The sequence below is a fragment of the Dioszegia hungarica genome (assembly GCF_025882075.1).
Source record: "Dioszegia hungarica strain PDD-24b-2 chromosome Unknown MKK02contig_32, whole genome shotgun sequence".
NCBI classification, from domain to species: domain Eukaryota; kingdom Fungi; phylum Basidiomycota; class Tremellomycetes; order Tremellales; family Bulleribasidiaceae; genus Dioszegia; species Dioszegia hungarica.
Genome location: NW_026515781.1, coordinates 310497 through 330673, shown reverse-complemented (window position 1 = coordinate 330673; position 20177 = coordinate 310497). Strand labels below are relative to the sequence as shown.

General features: G+C 57.5%; 10 protein-coding genes across 10 annotated transcripts; 6 read left to right on the top strand and 4 right to left on the bottom strand.

Annotated features, from left to right (window-relative positions):
- Positions 1 to 256: 256 nt before the first annotated feature.
- Positions 257 to 1872, top strand: MKK02DRAFT_30816 (uncharacterized protein; the record flags this gene model as incomplete). The annotated part of the gene is made up of 8 exons (XM_053088145.1): positions 257 to 283; positions 331 to 395; positions 454 to 529; positions 563 to 731; positions 781 to 994; positions 1107 to 1447; positions 1649 to 1720; positions 1769 to 1872. 8 exons carry the CDS (start codon positions 257 to 259, stop codon positions 1870 to 1872), a joined length of 1068 nt encoding a protein of 355 aa, XP_052941592.1.
- Positions 1873 to 2497: 625 nt separating this feature from the next.
- On the top strand, positions 2498 to 3167 carry MKK02DRAFT_41443 (glyceraldehyde 3-phosphate dehydrogenase; the record flags this gene model as incomplete). The annotated part of the gene is made up of 4 exons (XM_053091565.1): positions 2498 to 2579; positions 2644 to 2936; positions 2981 to 3023; positions 3097 to 3167. 4 exons carry the CDS (start codon positions 2498 to 2500, stop codon positions 3165 to 3167), a joined length of 489 nt encoding a protein of 162 aa, XP_052941591.1.
- A 580-nt stretch (positions 3168 to 3747) lies between these two features.
- Positions 3748 to 4824, bottom strand: MKK02DRAFT_30814 (uncharacterized protein; the record flags this gene model as incomplete). The annotated part of the gene is made up of 1 exon (XM_053088144.1): positions 3748 to 4824. One exon carries the CDS (start codon positions 4822 to 4824, stop codon positions 3748 to 3750), a length of 1077 nt encoding a protein of 358 aa, XP_052941590.1.
- A 703-nt stretch (positions 4825 to 5527) lies between these two features.
- MKK02DRAFT_41441 (squalene epoxidase-domain-containing protein) lies at positions 5528 to 6481 on the top strand (the record flags this gene model as incomplete). The annotated part of the gene is made up of 4 exons (XM_053091564.1): positions 5528 to 5613; positions 5657 to 5760; positions 6151 to 6339; positions 6387 to 6481. 4 exons carry the CDS (start codon positions 5528 to 5530, stop codon positions 6479 to 6481), a joined length of 474 nt encoding a protein of 157 aa, XP_052941589.1.
- Positions 6482 to 6998: 517 nt separating this feature from the next.
- Positions 6999 to 7786, bottom strand: MKK02DRAFT_30812 (uncharacterized protein; the record flags this gene model as incomplete). Its single annotated transcript, XM_053088143.1, has 3 exons — positions 6999 to 7248; positions 7289 to 7425; positions 7490 to 7786. The coding sequence occupies 3 exons, from the start codon at positions 7784 to 7786 to the stop codon at positions 6999 to 7001; spliced, it is 684 nt and encodes a 227-aa protein (XP_052941588.1).
- A 583-nt stretch (positions 7787 to 8369) lies between these two features.
- On the top strand, positions 8370 to 9601 carry MKK02DRAFT_30811 (uncharacterized protein; the record flags this gene model as incomplete). Its single annotated transcript, XM_053088142.1, has 3 exons — positions 8370 to 8524; positions 8600 to 8721; positions 8889 to 9601. 3 exons carry the CDS (start codon positions 8370 to 8372, stop codon positions 9599 to 9601), a joined length of 990 nt encoding a protein of 329 aa, XP_052941587.1.
- A 1677-nt stretch (positions 9602 to 11278) lies between these two features.
- On the top strand, positions 11279 to 11605 carry MKK02DRAFT_41438 (uncharacterized protein; the record flags this gene model as incomplete). The annotated part of the gene is made up of 1 exon (XM_053091563.1): positions 11279 to 11605. The coding sequence occupies one exon, from the start codon at positions 11279 to 11281 to the stop codon at positions 11603 to 11605; it is 327 nt and encodes a 108-aa protein (XP_052941586.1).
- A 407-nt stretch (positions 11606 to 12012) lies between these two features.
- On the bottom strand, positions 12013 to 15200 carry MKK02DRAFT_35606 (transmembrane amino acid transporter protein-domain-containing protein; the record flags this gene model as incomplete). Its single annotated transcript, XM_053089218.1, has 11 exons — positions 12013 to 12211; positions 12293 to 12509; positions 12630 to 12826; positions 12881 to 13010; positions 13068 to 13256; positions 13329 to 13412; positions 13460 to 13578; positions 13627 to 13673; positions 13739 to 14083; positions 14142 to 14382; positions 14506 to 15200. The coding sequence occupies 11 exons, from the start codon at positions 15198 to 15200 to the stop codon at positions 12013 to 12015; spliced, it is 2463 nt and encodes an 820-aa protein (XP_052941585.1).
- A 771-nt stretch (positions 15201 to 15971) lies between these two features.
- MKK02DRAFT_21295 (uncharacterized protein) lies at positions 15972 to 16937 on the bottom strand (the record flags this gene model as incomplete). The annotated part of the gene is made up of 3 exons (XM_053086394.1): positions 15972 to 16294; positions 16358 to 16744; positions 16781 to 16937. 3 exons carry the CDS (start codon positions 16935 to 16937, stop codon positions 15972 to 15974), a joined length of 867 nt encoding a protein of 288 aa, XP_052941584.1.
- A 436-nt stretch (positions 16938 to 17373) lies between these two features.
- On the top strand, positions 17374 to 19198 carry MKK02DRAFT_21227 (ferric reductase like transmembrane component-domain-containing protein; the record flags this gene model as incomplete). The annotated part of the gene is made up of 6 exons (XM_053086380.1): positions 17374 to 17806; positions 17980 to 18194; positions 18268 to 18374; positions 18434 to 18488; positions 18537 to 18721; positions 18796 to 19198. Coding segments are annotated over 6 exons (1398 nt in total), but the record flags the coding sequence as incomplete, so codon positions are not given.
- Positions 19199 to 20177: the final 979 nt, after the last annotated feature.

Sequence of the window (20177 nt, the reverse complement as noted above, 5' to 3'; positions counted from 1 at the left end):
GCGGAGCGGCCCGGGATGTTGGTGTTGGTAGCTATGGCGGCGCCGCTTATGTTACACGCTGCCGCTTTGCTATGTCGTGTATCGGACCATTAGCGGAGCGGACCGCACACTCAACACTCTCTCCTTGTCATCGCCAGTGCTGACCTGAGATATATAAGTGCCCACCGAGTGATGGCCGAAATGCCCACTCTTCACCTCCCCTCCCACTTTCTACCCGCTAGCCCAACGCCCTTTCACCAACGCCACAACCACTGACATGTCTTCCAACTTCTCTGTCATACCCGTAGGTCCATCTCATACTCTTGAGTTGAGATATACTTAATGTAGCAGATCCTTTCCGAGATTCAGGAGATCTGGTGTCACTCTACCTGCTCGGTCGGCCCGCAGCAGGATACGTGAGTGCGACCGCCTTTCGCAGTTCTGCGCTTTTGAGACCGAGCTGACATCATACAGCAACCACTTCATCTTCGGCTACCAGCCCGATGGTGGGGCTATGCAATATTCGCCGGTCCTACATTACGCCATCAAAGTGAGTGCTGCTGTGGCCGGCGCTGATACTTAGATGCGCGTCAAGAATAACCGCGAGATCCCCTACACTCGACGTTATGGCCACACTTTTCAAGTCGACACCACCCGCGGCGGCCGTTACAGCTTCGCCATGACCAACAAAGCGCACCACGCCACCGAGGGGTACATGAGGGGTCTTCTTGACATGTTCAACGCCTCTGACGGTATGTTTTTCTCACCCATGTCAGCTCTGGCATTCGCTGACGTCTGCAGTTGCTCACTTTGGCACCTCCGGCGGCCCGACGCAGCCTCATCCCGCCCTCCAGCTCGGCACCATCGTTATCAACAATGCCGTTCAGTTCAATCTCGTGGGGATGGCCACCCAATCGACCCAGTGGGTCTTCAACACCTACTTCAACAACCATGATGCCCCGATCGCCTACGACCGAGTCTATCGGGCGGCTGGGCAGCACCAAGAGCATCAGAGGTACGCTAGGGATTATGTTGGGTCAAGGTCCAGGTATGGTGTGGCCTGGCACGTCAAGGCCGTCTAGATCTCGAGCCAGGGCGTTTGCGGCGGCAGGGGTTTGATCTCCTAGCGTATACATCTGTATTGGAGTGGCCGATGCAACAGTTCTGGACCTTCGCTACGCTGGCTTCTGCATACTCAGCACCTTGATGACTGATGAGACTACTGAGTACTCGCGTCGTACCGCACGCAGTAGAAGAACTGGATTCATCTCGCCGATAGATCCGAAGAAAGCCGACCCCTCCCTCCTTTCCAGGCACGAATCGCGTTTCGCATTTACTCATTCCATCTCCATCTCCCCCATCTCCGATGCTCGACCCCGCAAAGTCAACCCCAGCGCGGGGCATATCTCCACCCTGCAGCAATATAGACGCGAGCAGAGCCGATGCTGGAGAAGGCGGCTGAGGGGGTGTAGGTTTGACACGTCCCGCTTTGGATGTATCTAAGGGCCGCCCGTTGTCCCGATGCCCTCCTCCCCTATGTCTGCTGACCACTTCACCTATTACATACTGACTGTTCTCTTTGACTCATATTACCAAGATCTCCCAGATCACTCAGCAGTATGTGCCCTCAGAGCCTGCCCACGCTTGAGAGTCCACTGACAGACCGCAGTGCCCATTGCTATCTCACCCCCCCCCCCCCCTCCCACCCCGGCTGTCGGTATCGGCGGCTTCGGTCGTATCGGTAGGTCCTGCCTGTCCTCCTTCGAACCGAGCTTCAACTGATGTCCAGGCCGAGCTGTCTTCCGCGTCGCCCTCACCCGCCCCGACCTCGAGATCCGCGCCGTAGACCACACCGCCCACTCAATCGATCATCTCCTCACCGCCATCCTCTAGGACTCAACCCGCAGTCAATGTCCCGAAGCGCGCATTCTCGTGTCTTTCCCTCTGACCACCCCGGCCTTCTCGCGCCTACACCTAATAACGCCAAACCCTCTGGCTTCCTGTACAAGGGCCGCGTGATCCACTTGTTCTCGCATTGCGATGCATCTAAGGTTGAATGGGCGGGCGCGGGCGTAGAGTACCTCATGGAGAGTACGGGCAAGATATTGACGCGGGAGTCGGCGAGGGTGCATATCAAGGGCGGAGGGGCCATGAAGGTGATTATTAGTGCGCCGAGCAAGGATTGTTGAATGTCGGTTTTGGGGTGAATCACTGGGTGCTGTCTTGAAGGCGAATAAGGGGATGGAGGACATCATTTCAGATGCTAGCTGCACTGTGAGTTCATTCGTCTGCATCGAGCCAGACCGTCGAAAGTTGACGGGGTAGACCAATTGCTTGGCTCCTATAGATACCGTCCTGCACCGCTCATTCGGGATTGAGACAGGCATGATGACCACGGTCCACAATAGCGGGGATAGTCAAAAGGTCCTCGACGGGTTCGCTCGAAGGACATGCGCTCCGGTGAGCTTCCCTGCGCGCGACGTCGGGCCTTTTAGGTGATCTTACAGGTCGCTCTGCAATGGGCAACATCCTCCCCGCGCCCACCGGTGCCGCCCAAGCAGTCGTTAAAGTCCTCCCCGAATTGGCTGGAAAGTTCCACGGTACGCCCCCTCCCCCTCCGCTCTCCTCTTTTCACCTTTCCCTGACATCCCCACTGATGTCCAGGCATCTCCATTCGCGTCCCCGTAACCAACGTGTCCCTCGTCGACCTCACCGTAACCCTCTCCACCCCCGTCTCATCCAAAGAAGAGCTTCTCTTCCCTTTCCGCGGCACAGCCGCACTGCCCCCATCCCTCTTCTCTGGCCAGGCTAGACTTCAGACGCCTAGCGTACCCCCTCTCGCTGGCGTATTGGGCATTTCGGACGAGCGATTGGTATCGAGGGACTTTTTGGGCAGTGCTTATTCATCGGTCATTGATCTCGATGCGTGCTGTATGCTCAATCCGACGACTGTCAAGGTGAGCTTGTTCTCGCGTATGGGAGGGTCAAAGCTGATGTGTAGATTGTGAGCTGGCGCGACAACGAGTATGGCTTCTCGACGCGTAGTGAATCCTCTTCTCGGTGCCTTGAGGCATGCAGGTCATGCGGGCGGAATAGGGAATCATGCTGATGGAGCAGTGTGCGATCTGCTTGTGTATATGAACCGGTACGAGTATGAGCACCGGGGCGAGCACGGGGAGTCTCCATAGACATCGAGCTCTCGGATGAGCACGCGTGGAGTACCTGTATGTAAGATCAATTGAGTGTGAATGTATGAGTCGCCTGTCAGTCCCGTCAGTGGCCAAGCGGGGTGAGCAACGAATCGGACACTAATATGGTACATACATAGAAAGACTGATTACGAATCCGCATGAAGCTTGAGGGGCATCGTTACACGCCGCCTGCACTAGCAAAGGCCAAGAACGATTAATTCTACGGTCACACGCAGATCCCCCGCCCCGTCCCCTGATCCATCAAACGACCCGATTGTCCACTATCCAACTTCGCGCACCGCCCCGTCCCGCTCATATGATCCCAACATCACTCTCCTATCCCTGATTCCCATCCGTTGCCCTCATCAACGCCTCCACGTCCTCTTCACCGGCCATAAACATCCCATCGAAACTATCGAAACCCTCATCACCGGCCGAATTAGACAATGGGGCATTCCTTTGGGGCTCGTCTTCTTGAGCCGGAGGAGCCATTTATGACCGCCCGAGTAGTGCTCCACCGGCGCGTGTCTTTGAGGGAGTCTGCCGGAAGGGGTCCGTGGTGCCCTGTGCCTGTCCGTCAGGGCTGCACCGGAGAGGCTACTGCAAGAAGGGAGGTTAGAAGCGTTTGGTGATGGTGGTAGCGCGGGTGTTGGAAGTTGTGGAGAAGGTGGGGATGAGGTGTTCTGCTTGGGGCGAGCGGAGAGGCCGACGCGCGGTCCGGTATGGGCTGTTTGGGAGGGGGTGGGCGTTTATCAGGTGATGGGCCGGTGAGGTCAGGAGAGGTGGTGGTGGTGGTAAAGGCGGGGTTGGAGGTAGTATGGGGATGAGGGAAGGGCGTGGGCTTGGGGGATTGATTCTGGGCGGGCGGTCGCGATTGGATGTTGGTGATTCTGATAGGATTGTCATTGAGCACCGCCCGGGTGGGTACTATAGCCGTCCGAGTGGCGTCTTCCGGCGAGCGCGTCCGAGGCATTGCTGCCGCTGAGACACAGTGCGATCCCGAACCCATGCCTGACCCCGATGCCGAAGCGGAGCTCGAACTCCCACTTCCACTTCCACCCGAAAGCTGGCGCTCAAACGCCCCCGAACGCCCCTGCCCTTCCCCCGGATTCGGCAAAGACAGCCGCGCTCCCTTCGCTGCTGCGGTCCCCGCCTCCGCCACCGCTGATGGCTGAATCTGTACCGCGAACGTCTGGAACGCGCGATCAAGGAGCTCATCCAGGACGCCATCGCCAGCTGCTTTGTTGGGCGGCTGTGCGTTCCGCAGGGCTGGCGAGGCTGGATAGTTGGGATGGGAGCGACCGTTGGGCGCGACAAGGGCGCTTACGAGCGGGGCGCGCAGAAGGACCGGGTGCGTGATGGTGCGGAAGACGGGTCGGAGAGTGGGACAGGGGATAGGTAATGGTTCCGGCGCGTTAGCCTGGGACATTAATTTGATTTGCCGTTTATTCCGCTGTATCTGTGACATCGATTCTTCCAGCCCCATGCAATAGCTCAGACACTCACTATCGGCCGAAGCAGCCATCATGATCTTTCGCAACCTCGAATCCTGCGTCCACTTGACCGTCCCGCCTTCATCCTCATCGGTCAACTCGCGTTTCCGCCTCGATCGCGTGTTTGGCGTGTCCATCGGCTCGCGTTGTGAACGAGTCATCCGACGCGAAATGTATACCCAAGGGAGAAGAGATGCTGTAGTAGCAAGCAAGTAGATGGATCGAGAAGGTGTATGCATGAAAGATAGTTATCGCCCATCCCGTGAGCCAAGCCAGGGACGCGCAGCACTAAGAAAGCAGCCGCGCCCGGCAATCCCCGCCTTTTGATAGTTTGCTTACGAGAAAGGGACGCGCCTACCTTTCTGAATTGAGTTCGCAACCACAACAATAAGCCCGCTTTCACTCCTTCACTTGCCTCTCTCTACAGCATAATATACTCCAGCACTACCTGAAACTCTGACTACCGACTCGGAGGCACACCGGAACTGTTGACGAGCTCTGCAATAAGCGAGCCCGCCAAATAGGCGACATCGCTGCTTATTGATCTGGAGTCAACGTTGGAGGGTATTCCTGCCGGCTGGACAGCTCGGGAGCGCACAGCAGCATGGACAGCAATGCTATACAGATCGTCGGTATGTGACCTCAGCCAAGTGCAGGTGGATCAGCTGATACTGAGTCCGGGTGCGACCGTTCCGCGCCGAGCGAGAGCAGCCATTCTTGTTCCGACCAGTCACTTGACATTACTTTCTCGGTGACGGCAACTTTGCTTCGTCGCCTCGCCGGCCCATTTCAGCTGGATCCATCAGACAAGTGATAGGTGATTCATACCACCCTTAATACGGAGAGCAGCGGCTTGCGCTCTAGATGTCTGGGATGATCGTATGCTGGACTTTGACAAGCCTGCGGTTAGGCGGGGACAGCTTGGGGGCGAAGCGGTACAAGAACAGGCAGTGAGTTGGACCTCGATGCCCAAGGAGTAGCTGAAACCCTCAGGTACATCTTTGGCAGTGTGCTCAAGATGGAAGCGTCCCAAGAGGAGGGTTTTGAAAGACGGCATATCTTGCTCGTCGCGTACACCGTGGAGAATCCGAGCAATTGTGGGTCCGCAGCGGGATCGATACCGTCAAAGTCGCAGATTTCCGTTGTGAGGCTTGTCGTGTAGATGAAGCGGGGGGTGGAGGGGAGGGAAGTGGGTGGGTGATTGTTGTAGAAGAGGGTGGAGTTCTGTTACCTGATATGTCAGCCTGGGCTTAGGTCAGAGCTGAATAAGACAAGAAAGCACGGTCGTACCAGGAGATAAAGCGCAAACGTATTGATCCCCCATATAGCCCCTCTTTGCTTGTCCCGACTAAGACGTCCAACTTCTTCCCCTATGAAAGCCGTGTCGTGCGAACACTCTTAGGATGGACCTTTCCTAAACACCTCCATCAACATTGCTCCCCTCCTGCTTGATTGCTGCGTGTACTCCGGCGTTACTATGACGGTAGCCTTCAATGTCGTGGTTTTGCTGTTGCATTACCTGTCGGAGGAGAGACTGGGTGCGGGGAGGGAGGGGCTAGAGGATTGGGGCAAGGTCTCGGAGGGGCTGAGAGACTGGTTTTGGGAACGAAAGAAGGTTAGTGGGGTGATTGATGTGATAAGTATGGCGCTGTATGATTTGTTTGGGGGTGCGGATGGTGAGGTCTTCCTTGCAAGTGTGGAGGATGTAGAGCTGATATGCCAGAGCCGGACCTGGAGATCCTCCGAGAACGCTGTTTCAGATATTTCGAACTAGGCGGGGATAGGGTCGCTTGCGCAGTCGGGCTTCTTTCTGCGTGAGCTTTGTGCAACTTTTCGAGGTCGCATCAAGCTGATAATCTAGTCGGACACCCAAACCGCTATTACTCTTCTACCACTTCTTCTCATTGTCCTCTACTCGATCTTTATCCGCCTCCCTCAGGGCATGCCGGCTAGACCAGGGCAGAAGATGGTCAGGCCGGAATGGGTGGAAGTGCCGGGTTTGGCGTTGTTCTCGGGCGAGGTGATGAGTCATACCAGTTCTTTCTACTTTTGCCCATCTCCACGAAAGGCGGAGAGTGGCGAGAGTGGAAGGGAATTGAATGCATGCGCCTCATTCCGTCTTACGCTTGCTGCTCTCTCTCATCACCGGCTCAGACCGTCTATCAGAGGCTCAAGACTGGTCTGGGGGAGTAAGAGCCGGGCACCAGGGGGACGTGGTGGAGTATCCAGATTCAGGGGTGCTGTTCAGGGAGGTGAGATAGGTGATGTTACAACTTGTCTTTGTTTCTCTTGGCCTGCTGTGCTCGACTCATCAGCTGTTTTCGATCATCTTCCGTCACTCGAAATCATTGTCCGAGCTCTGCAGGGTGTACATGATGTGCTCAGAGCGGTTTCCCCCAAAGAAAGAGGGCTCTGCAAGTGCTGATTGCTGGTGACCGCGCTGGGCGCGTAGCGTGGAATTGATGGAAACATGAACTGAGAACGGAATGGCAAGGACTACGGCAGTTACGAGCACGGGTACATGAGTCAGACTTGTCTCGCAACCTGCATGTCCGCCTCCGGCTACTTCGGTATCAATTCGAGGTCTGCACCGTAGCTTTGAGGCAACTCATCGTCTTGTCACACCTCGTCGCAACGCCGTACTGCGCCGTGCAGTTCTCTCTGGTGTCACTGCTTGTGATAAAGGCCGCAAAGGTGAAGACGAAACCCTCATTCTTCGGATCTTTGGCAACAGCCTCATCGATCCGGCCCTCGAGATTGCACTGACCCATCAGCCTCTCTCCTTGTGATAATCAAGGTAGCGCCGAGCACCTAGATGAAGCTTACTCTCACTGAATCAACCTTCGCGGAGTCCTTGTTCGCCACCCACGCAAACTCGCCTTTCCCATCGGCCCAGCCGCTCGCCGGCGCAGCACGATCATTGTTGGTGCTCACTAGGGCAAACACGTTGTCTTTCGGGTTGCTGAACGTCAGGGAAGTCGGCTGACCTGTCGTCCCCGGGAGCTTGACGTAGGAGGAGAAGCCCTCGGCAGTCTGGACATTGACGTGTACGAGGTTCTTGGCAGACACGCCGAGGGCGAGGAGGGAAGCAAAGGCGGTGAGAAGGGTGTGTGGGATGAACATGATGGCTGATTGAGGTTGGTCGGCTGGATGTCTTGCTTGGTAAATCGAATCTCGATGATGAGAGATATGTATGAAGGGGGACGCACGGCTGCTCCTCAGCAGTATATAAGTCAGCACCTTTCATGATCATCCATCTGCTCCAGGTGTGAGTTCGCATTGGTCCCCGTCCCCGCCCCCTTTGCGGTAGACAATGGATGTGGAAGATCAGACACGTAAGAGCTGAGTCGTCCCCTGTCTGTAATCCTCACGTTTCATTGGGATGATGAAGCGCGTCGCATCGGCGCACTCGACAGTTTCCGAGAGACGTCAACAAGAGTGAATTGCCACAAGTCAGACTCTCCCGAGCGCGTCGACCCAGTGCCATGAGTACTGCAGAGCTGAAGCAGCTCGCGACAGTTCGCCACCCGTCCCACAGATCCGCCACACTCAGCTAAAACCACCTGAAGAGGCAATTCCTCCCTTTCCCTCAGATCTCACTGCTCACGCAACCACTTCATCCCCGTCGTCTCCGATATCCCGCCGCCACCGCTGGTGTTTGTACCTCTCCTTTACCCAATGCAGGGACCTCGGTCTCTCTGCTCACATGCTCACCGATGCATACATCACCGGCAGTGCGAGTAAGAGGAGTAAGCGTCCAAGCGACTCCAAACATCTCGGTAAACGGTACCTGAGGCGCACGCGATCGAGCAGAACTTCTAGAAGAGGAGTACGAGACCCTGTGGGTACTCCCTGTGTAACGTCAGTCACCTGGGTCCACCTGACAGCACCTGATAGCACCTGATCATCTGAAGGAGTACGTATATCTGCTTTTAGCACATTCCATGCGGGATCTGGCAGGATCTGGCGGTATGTGACGTACATGGCTTGTGGGGTATCGGGCATGTTTCGGCATACTGACTTTACCGGTACTTGCGATTCAGTCCGACCGAGCGCATGTGTGTTGGGGGGGGGAGCTGTTGGGGGAGCGCCGTGCGGCCTGGAGCGTCTCTATAAGTGCTCATCACAGCGGAATGTTCACGCCCGTCCTCACAAACACTGACTGAATTACCCCTTCGCATATACGACTGCTCGTAACAGTGATACTCGTCGTGCTAAACCTCAGCTATGCTACCCCTCTTCCTCCTCCCTTTCCTCCTGGCCTCTGTCTATGCCTACCCCATACCTGCGGCCCCCGGTGCAGCTCTCACCCGCCTCGGCCGCACCCGGTCCCGGTCCCGCCTCCCCCTCGGCATACCCTTCATCCCCTCCCAACCACGCCGAATCGGTCTCCTCGGCAGACTCGCTGGGAGCCGTACCGAGGCGCGAGCATCTGCAGTTCGCGTACACCACAGCCCGGACACCGTCGAAACCTGGCAGCTCAGCGATGGGGCATGCGGGGCGGAGAGCAGGAGGTCAACCGGGCGCGGCTCAGCTTCGTCGGCGGCGTTGTCGAGGGAGGAGATGATTGAGAAAGCGTGGGCGGAGCTACTCAGCCCGCCGGACACAGCGGAGGGTGTGCGGAGTTGGTTTGACGAGGAGTTTGTCGGCGAGCTAGAGGATGAGCTCAGTGATGGTGAAGCGGAGGAGATGGAGCAGGAGGTCGGGGACGAGACGAGCTGGTGGCGCCGCTTGGGGCTGGGAGGGGGATCAAGGGAGGAAGGGGACACGGATGGGGGACAAGGCTGGGAGGAAGAGGAGATGACTACACCATCGTCATTGTTCGGCGACGCGGATGATCAACGCGCTCAAGCGCGCTTCGGCGTGGCCCCGTCGCAGACCACTGGCGGCTGGGTACAGGGGGCGGATCACGAGTGGTACCTTGTCCATCACGAGTAGGGAGCGGGGACGCGTGCCGCGGCGCCGAGGTGATGGAAGTGTGTTTGGGAATAAGTGCTGGCGTCTGTGTGAGTACCGAAGCTGTCGAGTGCCTCATCATTAGCAAAGCTGTCGAGCAGAAAGTCAGCTGCTCACGAACTCCATCAGCCTCCGCGGCCCCTTCCACCGAGACTCGTCCGGCATGCTCCCCACCTTTCACTTCCCCACCTCCAATACACACAGACGACACACACCCGCATCCCAATTCGCCCCCATCAGTTCAGCCCGCGAGATCTCGGCGGCAGATCTCACGGGTCGCCCAGTCGCATCAGGGCGGTCAGCGGGGTGATCTTCCTCGAGGATACATAGGACGTTTTGGGGTAGTCAGCAGGACTAGTCAGCGGGGTTGTCCAGCCAGGATACTCTGTTTAGCTCAAAGCGGATGGATAGCAATCTGTTGAGAGTCTTACATCCATGCCTACCCCCAACCTTGCCTGAATGTCTCTGAGCTTCAAGCTCGGGGTGGCGACCGGGAGGCGGCGCGGAGAGACAGAGTCGCACACACCTTCTCGCCGTCGCTGACCGGCTCCGATATCTCCGTCTTGCTGCAAGAGCGCAGGTACGACGGCCTCAGCGCCCTCAGCAGATAAGGACAAGCAAGCAGCAGCAAGCAGCCCAAAGCCAAAATTAAGGTTTTGTATCCGGGGGATGACGACGACCGCATCGAGCCTTTCATTACGGCATTCCGGCTCGGATCGTCCGGGAAGGTTTACGGAGTGCCGGCATGAAAAGCCGGTTCCGGGAAATCGAGCATGCATCGATGTCTTTGCATGTCTTTCTTCCTTGTCCTCGCTGTCTCGCCTTCACACCATCGCTCAGCTACACTCTCCGTCGATCGATTAGAGTTATGCGCCTCCTTATCGCTGACGAGATCTTCAGCGGGGATCGTCCAAGCGGCCCTTCAGTGGCTTGCGGAGAATAGGAGCTAGCGGAGATCGTGTTCTAGACCTTAATGCTATACATTCGCCCTAGCCGCTAAGCTTCAGCGCCATCGTCCTCCTTGTCCACTTGCGGTGTCCCCTTCGCAGCTTCGCCTTCGCTTCCTTGTTCCCCAGAGCCCACTTGGGACGATGAAGATGGTACAAGAGGCAGCGGTCAGCGGTGCTGCGATCCCATCCCCCACTACTTCCCATTCAACTATACTTACACATTCACCGTATCGCCGCCACCCTTCCCGCATACCTACATCTGCCTTCCCGTCACAAGCCCAGCAGCCCAGCAGCCCACTACATCATCTCACATCATCCCATTCACGGCGCCACGGCACCACATCTCGGCAAGGCACGCCTCGCCGGTTCCCGTCAAACCACGTTGGCCTGCCTATCGATAAGCTCTACCGTAAACTATCAGCTGCTTGCCTGCTTTGAGACAAGGCGACTGTAACACCTCGTCTTTGTTCTACATCGCTGTCATCATATCTACACCCATACCGCTGGACGGGAAGCCCCTCTGACGTCTGTGGTACCGGTAACCATCGACGCCAACACTCCATCATCCACTTCGCTGCCGGCAGCTCTGCGCATACTTCCTCGCGGGTCGAGCACATATGTACCTCTTCACCACTGCTGAGCGGTCCCCCTCCATCTACCTCTCCCTACCACTACCCCATACCACATCCCAAACCTACCAATCTACATTATGCGGTCCACCTTTCTCCTCGCTTTCCTCGGTCTCCTCTCCGCCGTCCTGGCCTCACCCCTCCCCCTGTCCGCCTCCACCTCACTCGAAGCCGCGGACACCTCCTCCAAATCCTACAACACCTACTTCCACATCGGCGAGGCGGGATCAGGCGCCGGCGCAGGGGTATCAGAGACTGTGCTCGATCTAGAAGCAGTAGAGGCGGCCAAGGAGGCGATCAAGGATAAGCTGGACAGCGGGGCGCAAGAGGAGGAGGAGAAGGTCAAGAGCCGGGTGATGAAGTTCCGGGGCGGCATCAGTAGGGGCGGGGCGGGGGCACATCCATGATCGGGCGGGAGAGTAGAGCGTGTACCGTGAGAGATGGTGGGATCGGGCGGGCGAGGGCGGGAGCTGTACTTGCACTCGTACATATTCCGGGCTTTATAGAAGGACCTTGGTAGATCAAGTATAATAGACACAACTAGGGAAGAAGAAGTCAGAAGTAGATAGCAACAGCAGCAATAGAAGAACCAGATGTATCCATATGCCTTTATGCCTTGATGTATGTGCAAGATATTAGAATGACGCCTCCCATCCAACCTCCTCGTCCACCCTCCCAGACACTGTCCCTACATCGCCCTTCACAGCCTCTGTCCGTCCATCGTCCCCCGTATACCCCATCCCTCATCCCCGCCCGATCTCACCGGCCTCCCCGCTCTGCCTGTCCCATACCCGGCTTCCAGAGCCCAGCCCAGCTACACCGGCACTGTGCACTTCCCATACGTAGGCGGCGGCCCCGCCGGATCAAACAGGCTCCGCAAAGTCTGCACGGTCGTGTACAGGCAGATGGCGACTCCAAAGATGATAAGGCTGATATCGAGGAATTTGGCTTTACGGGTCTTGGCGCATGCTCGGAGGTGGAGGAGAGGGGGATAGATGAAGCAGAGAGGGATGCTGAAGGGTCAGCTCTGCTTCGACCTGCCGAAGCATCGTAGGCGGGGTCTAGTAGAAGTGGGATAGTGGGAAAAGACGTACCAAGCAAAACTACCGACCAGACTGACAAACTTATCCAGCTGCTGACTCCCCGCCCAACTGAGCAATGAACACCCCAGGACGATCACGCCCCTAAACATGTTCTTTTGCCATTTGACCGAAGCGTTGTATTTGCCCGATCGGGAGAAGATGCCGTTCTCCATAATACGGACAGCAGGGAAGAGCTGGAGGGGGATAGAGAGGAGAATAGCTATCGAATCTACAGGGGTCAGCTTGGGTCCAGTCACGAGGTTGACAGGCACCAATCAGCTGGGGGCATGTGTGAGGGCGACTAAGGGAGAGAGGGACAGGGACGAAAGTGAGGAAGAGAGAAACTCACAGAGGAACTGAACAGCCTGAACGAACTTGTCCTCTTGTGGCAGATTCACAATAACCACCGTCTGGATCTTGCTTCCGTACGCCGCATAGCCCATAATCCCCGCAGTCGCAAAGAGCACAGTGACGACGATCATGACGCCGCTGAGTGCGCGTGGGAAGCGGTGCGGCTCGCGCATGGATTCAGTGATGGGGATGACCCTGAGATATTAGCTTCTTCCCCTCGCCTTGCGTGATACAGAGGGCGTAGCTCACAGTCCGATACCCTCGAAAGTAAACACAGCCGTCCCGATGAACAGCGGGAAGTTTGTCGGGTTGAACGCAGCGACATCGGCCACACCCTTGGTAGCCAACAAGACCGTCTCGTTCCCCATGATATACACGACTAGACCATCAGCCACTTCTTCCACAGTTTGAGCCGGTCGGCGGAAAAGACACTCACTTCCAACGAGAATAAAGACATCCGCAATCAAGGCCGTCCCGCTCAGCTTGGCGAGATTCCTAATCATCGCCAAAGGCATAAACACCGATAATTGAGCGGCGATGAGCCATTTTGTGGCGATGAAAGTCTTGCAGTCTGTTACGGCGAGGATGAAGGCTTGGAGGTTCTCGGCGATAAAGACGGTATAGACTGAGGTATCAGCTTGTGACCGATATATACGTCAATCTGCGCGCGACAGCTGAGGTGGTAGGGTAGACATACCTGCGACGAATCCGATCTGGGACACGGCGATACTAGCCAGAATGGCGAATCTCATCCACTTGCCGTAGAGCGCGCCTCCGATATCTGCTTCATCAGCTATACTCCGATGGGGTTATCGGCAATGAGCTAACCTCCAAAAGACCCGGGAACGGCCAAATACGCCTGAACGAGCAGCAGGAACGCCCAAAGCGAGATACCTGCCAGAGCAAGAAGGACGATCAACGAAAAGAGAAGACCGCCATTGAAGAAGCTACATAGTCAGCTTGGTCTGCACGAGCGACAGCACTTGCCAGCTCACGCTTTGCCCATAAACAGCACACCGGTGCCTACGAACCCCTTCAACAACTGCCCTCGTCAGCTCATCTCCCTGATTCTCTTCGCAAGAAGCAGCAAAAGTGAGCTGAACAAACCATCAACACGGCCTGCGTAAAACTAGCCGTCCCCTCCCCCGTCGAGCTCTTCATGCGCCGATGCCTCGACTTGCTCCTCTGCAGCGTCCCCGGCCCCGCCGTGCTCTTCCTACCGAGCAATGGCTGCCTCTCTCCGCTCACCCCGCGATCGCGAGCCACGGAGCGGCTCGTACCTGCTCGCGAGAGGGGCGAGCGGGAGACCTCGCGTGTGGAGACTGAGCCATTCTCGACTTGACGCGCCGTGGGGAGATTGGAGAGGTCGTCTTGCCCTTCTCCGGCTTCGTCTTCGTCTTCTTCCTCGTCTTCCTCATCGTCGTCTTCGTCTTCGTCAAGATCCTCTCCGGCCTGATGTATTAGCTTGGTCCATCAACTGCGGACGGCGTAAGTGGATTGGAAAGCTCACAAAGTGCCCGTACAAGAACAAAAAGTCCACCACGTTCCTGACCAATGTAGGAGGCTCCAACCCCTGTTCCTGCGCCTTGTTGACTACAAAGTTTCGCCTGAACCCTCCCGGCTCCCGGATGTGCGCGAGGGACGGGTCAATTGTGCTCGTCCGGTCGGTAGGGAGGTGGGAGAAGGAGGCAGAGCGCTGGGGCCCGCCCGTGGTACGCTGGTGGTCTTGTTGCCACTTGTAGAGGTCGTGACTGTGGGTCAGCTGGAGTCTTGCTTTGATATAGCAGCAACGAGGGAGAATATCTGTACGAGATAGACAGGCGAAGTGAGGGCCCAAGAGAAAGCAATGAAGGAAGAAGATGAAGGGTACTCACGTCACGTCCATCCCTGGCGCATCATACGGGATAACAAACGCCTCGTCCTCCTGCACCTGCCCGCTTTCCTCCTCCCCTTGTCCTTGGCCTTGTCCCTGTCCAGCCCGACTGACCCCACTCATGCCCGCATCCGGTGTATTCTCTCCCGACCCCGACCCACCCGTACTCCCCCTCTCCTCCGCAGAAACGAGATGCCGCCGCAACACCTTCATCTTATCCTCTTCGCGCACATCCGCCACTCCGCTAAAACTGGAATCACCCGCTCCTGGAGTGCTCGAGCCCGATGGATGCGAGATATAGGCCGGACGAAGAGCTTGGGCCATTGACCCTCGACGAGAATTATCACCTACAGCGGGAGAGGGAGAGGGAGAAGAACCGAGCTGAGCCGTCAGGCCCGACCGGCCCGCTGCGGACGCCATGGCAGCGGGAGAGATCTTTCCGCCCAGACCCTCGATACTGGCCTTTGGGGTAGGACGGGCCGAGTTGGGTCGGGAAGACAATGACATAGAGGAAGGGCGGAACGAGCCCGCACCAGCGCCAGCGCCAGCACCGGGTGCGGGGGTGGTGTTGGGTGATCGAGAGGGGATATTGGGGATAGGTGAGCCGGCCGACGGGGAATTGGAAGGGTTCATAGCGGGGTTGGAGGATTTGCGCCGGGGCTGGGGGATGGTCGATTTGGGGGTATAGGAGGACATGATGGTGGAGTTTCGCGTCGCGGGTTGCGCTCTGGTGGCGGTTTCAAGGCGGCCGGCGGGATAGAGGGGTCTGTGCGGAGTGAAAAGCTGCGTCTTTTTTGTAGCTTCTTTTCTGGATGATTACAGAGCACGCGTTCTGCTGGCGGAGACTCTGTTGAGCGCGTCGATATAGGCAAAGTGTACACAATGGAGACGAATGAGAGATGTTGGAGGACAGTTTGGCTCCATTTGGCTCTGGCTGGCAGTGCCGGACCGGATCTGGCCGGTGCCCCACATGGGCTCACATGGGTCGCTTCTTTCTGCTCTGCTCGCCGCATCGCTGGCAAAGCTGGCCATGGAGGACAGCACTTGATCGTACTGTGGTAGACAAAGCGGCAGTACGTGAGCTGATGCATGAAGACCTGGACCGCCCGGCGAACGGATCCCTTGCTGCACCACTGTCCCCGTCTCAAAGGCGGTAAACCATCCGCCGCATCCCGCCGTCCCCTACCCAGCTGCCTCTACCCGTGGCCGTCAGACTCCTTCGATCCTAGCATGCCGCTCCTAAAGCGAGGCTAGGCTGGCGGCGATAGAATTCGATATTGAGGCGCAGCGAGGGATGGTCTGAGACACTTGACGAGTGACCGTCGGAGCGAGTCGAGATCGCAGGGAGCGTCGGGGATCTCACCGAGTCCGAGTGAGGCGGTATGAATTGAGATGAAGATACTATAGCATTAGTACCTCTTCATCAAGGGGTTACAGGAAAGAGGGACTAACCCGTGATCATCCCCACTACTTCCTTTCCAAAACATACGCCCACACATTCGTTTCTGGCGCATAGACCACCCTCTTCCCGCCATTCCCATCTGACAGCGTCGACGGCTCGCCCGTATACGCCCCATCCACCGGTATTTTCGAGACCAATCTCCAGGCTGAGCTCGAGTCTGACGCAGACTCTGCGCCCGGCCCGTGCGTTATAGGTCCGAGGTGGTCGAACCGGGATGACGAGTAAGAGATGCAGAGCCACCTCCCGCCTGTCCGGGTAACGCTAGCGAGATTGTCGCAGAGGATGTGAATGGGCTCGACGAGGTCCTCTTCCTCTTCGCCTCCTTGACCTTCCGCCTCTGATCCCGCCCCTGACCTTTCGTACCTAAACGCATCCCCAGCCATGCCCCGACCCCTCTGCCTGGGTAGACTCGGCCCACACGAAATAGCATCCGCCGTACTCTTATCCACCAAGAGATCCCACCCTCCCGCCGGCGCCGTATCCTTCAACTGCCCCAGATCCAGCACATCCAGACTGATGAGCGGGACCTCAACCTCACTCCCCTCTGACCCACTTGCACGGGCGCTTTGCCACGCTGCCGACCGGGGCAGAGCAGGTCCGGCCGCGACGATAGACTCGGCGACGTAGTCTGCATCCACGACTTGAGCGTTAATGTGCTCAGTTTGAAGGAGGCGGGCGAGGTAAGGTCCGAGGGTGGAGGTGCCGCAGCCGAAGTGGAGGATGTTGATGGGTGGGTCCTCCTCATTGGGACCGATGGGCCGTTTTGGAGCTGCGGAGACTGTGTTTCCTATAGCGTTGCCAGCGATCGGGTGACCAGCTGCCGCTGGGACGGACGACCGAGAGCGCACGAGCTCCTTGACGAGATCAAGGACGACCGGACCGAGAGCTTTCGAGCTCGCCAGCCACTCGAATGACCGCTCTTTTTCGAAACGGGTCGACCAGTACTCGGAGGATGAGAAGTCAGATACCATCTCTGGACTCTCGCTGGGCTGCACCGTACCGTTGTTGACTATAAGATGGTAGAAGTCGATAGTGATGATGTTCTTGCTGGTGATGCAGCGAAACTCCAGCGGCGATACCCGCTTTTAAGGTTTCCAGGGTCAGGCTAGTCTCGGCCGAATTGATCCGGAGTGAGGCAGGGTTATCAGATAACGCGCCCAGCTTTTTCCCCTCCTCCTCTGTATTTGCTGTTGGTGCTGTACCCACCCAGAGCTCACAGCTAGGTCGGCGTCGGGCCCGACGGCTGACTGGGTCTGAGCGTGCTCGAGCGGGAAGAATAGAAGCGAGGGAACGTTCCGCTCCAATCCTCTTCCTTCAACATCTTCGGTCCATCAATCGATCTCGATCGCCATGACCTCAGTCTACCGCCTCCGCGTCGGTCCATACGACACCCCCGCCACATCTGTAATGGCAGTGAGCATCAGTACCGGCGCTTCGACTTCGATTTCAGCCGCGCCGGTACCTCACGCGCCGCCCGCATGGACTTTCGAACCAGGGCGAGAGTCTTTGCTCGCGATCGCCGTGGTCGTCCTCTCGCTCACGCTCTCCCATCTCGTCCAGCGTGTCAAGACTCGGCGTCTCATCCGGAAGCGCAACAACTATCCTGTTGACACACCATCGAACGCACTTCAATCGTCTCGGCCAGAGGCGCCTCGATTAACCTTGATCAGAGCGGTCAAAGCGCGGACCAGTACCCTGCTGTACCTCTACATCATTCCATCCTGGCTGTACGCGCCCGAGACGATCGCAGACGCAATATGGACCGGTGTGTACTGCGTAATGATGCTGTTCTGCTCGATATGGCAGTGTCCAATATCAGGTACGATCCTTCCTCCTCTGAGTCGTGACGAGGTGGAGCTGATCCGAAGATTCTCGATATCCCTTTCTCTACCTTGCGAACCGCTTTGGGATCCTGGTAGGTCTTACTTCTCCACCCTCTTCCAGGCTGTCCTCACTCTGTGTCTCTTCCTCACCTTGTGACACGCAATCGCGAGTGATTTTGGACAGGCAGAGCTAACCTTCAGGCATACGCCCAAACACCCATCATCTTCCTCCTCGCCGTCAAGAACAACCCCCTCTCTCCTCTTACCGGTATCACCTATCAAAAGCTCAACTATCTCCATCGAGCCTCAGCCAGGGCGTGCATCGTATTCGCCTGGCTTCATGCTGTGCTGTGGTTCTTACCTGTACTGTGCGCGGGGCATCTGTTTCGGTGGTACATTATCTGGGTGAGTTATTCTCTTCTGCTTTCAGCTGCCTAATGCCTGGCGATTGCTTCATACATCTCAGCTGACTCAGTAGGGCACTGTCGCTCTATTAGGCTTTACCGGTCTATGGGGTACGAGCGTCCGCTCCCTCCGCCGGAGATCGTTCGAATTCTTCCTCGTCACCCATATCCTGTTCAGCGCGTAAGTCCAGTCTCTGATCACATGTGCCTCCTAATCAATCATGTGGCTGACTATCACAGGGCATTCATTCTCGGCGCTATCCTCCACTGGCCACTCCAAGCATACTGGATATGGGTAAGTCTCCTCCTGCTTCGGAACCAAGGGCACCAAGCTGATGATCAGCCCGCTCTGGCTATATGGTCTCTCGACCGCCTGATCCGACTCGCCCGTCTCGCCTATATCAACCGGTCCCATCTCAGGCGAGGCGGAGCGCTCATCAAGGACTGCACGATCGAGATTGTCTCGCGGGATGTCTTGCGCGTGACGGTCATCCGGCCCGGCCTGAAGTGGAAAGCGGGACAACACTTGTAAGTACCCTTCACCCCGTTTCATCCAGCTATCAAATTCCGTTCGACATATCCGATTCTAGCTGACGCTTCAGCTTCCTCTCCTCCCCTGCTACCGGCGGATCAATCCACGAGTCCCACCCATTCAGCATATCCAACCTCCCCTCACCCTCCGGATCCGGTTCCGGCGACGTCATCTTCCTCATTCGAGCGCATAATGGCTTCACCCGTCGACTCCTCCTCTCTGCCCCGTCCCAACCCTCGCTGCTCCTCGAAGGCCCATACGGCCACTCACACCCCCTCAGTCATTACTCGTCCTTACTCTTCATATCCGGCGGGACAGGCGTTACATTCACGCTATCCCATTTCCTTTCCGTCCTCTCTGCCATCCGGACCGGGAAGGGGATAGCGAGGAGGGTCAAGCTGGTTTGGCACGTCCGGCACGCGGAGGATATCTCGTGGATCACGCCGATCCTCGATGAGGCACTGGCGGAGACGGCGGACTCCGGGTTGGGCGAGGGGAGGACGGGAGGAGGGAAGAGTCTGAAGGATTTGGGTGTGAAGGTGGAACTGGAAGTGTGGGTGACGAGGAGTAAAAGCAGTGCGGAGCCGTGGGAGGTCCCAATGCCGATGCCGATGGTGTCAGAGGGTGGGACGCCGGTATGGACAAGGCCCGGCAGTCCGGCAAGGATCGGCGGCGGTGGCGAGGCGGGCGAGGGGAGCGACGGTGGTGTGGACGAGGCAAGGGGAGGAGGAGGGGGAGGCGGAGGGGAAGGCGGAGGAGAGTACGGGTCGGTCTACTCGCCTCCGTCCAGCAGCGAGAGCAGGACCGGGCTCATGGCGGACAGAACGGGCAGAGCGGAGAGGGAGAGAAGCAGGGAGGTGGCCGAGGTGAATGAGATGACGAGGTTGATACCCAGCCTGGGAAGGGTGGGGTCTGCTATATCGATCCCGGCGCGCGGCGTACCGATTGGCGCGATGACACCGACACCGCTCCCCCTTCTCTCGGCGACCCATCCTCGACATTCACATCCTATGCCCGATTCCATCCACCGTCTTTCTCGCAACACCCAACGTATCCTCACCCTCCATCCCGGCCGAGCGGACCTCGACCATGCCATAGAAGATATGGTGGAGACGCACGAGAGCGGCAGTGGTACAGGTGGGGAGGGGGCACAGATGATCGTGGTAGCGTGCGGTCCGGTCCCGCTCATGAATGACGCGAGGGCGGCTGTAGGGCGGATGAACGGCTGGGGGAGGGTCAGAGGGGGAGGGGGGGTCGTAGAGTATCTGGAGGAGACTGTCGGGCATTGATCTGGATGAGAGACAAACGGATGGGGTGGGGTTGTAGCTATTAGCTGGGGTGATATTTGCTGATCATGGCGATGAGCTCTGACTTCACTGACCCTCGATCTCGATGAGCTGAGGGCATAGCTATCAGCCGGAACAATGTGATTCAGGCATGGTGAGCTCCCAG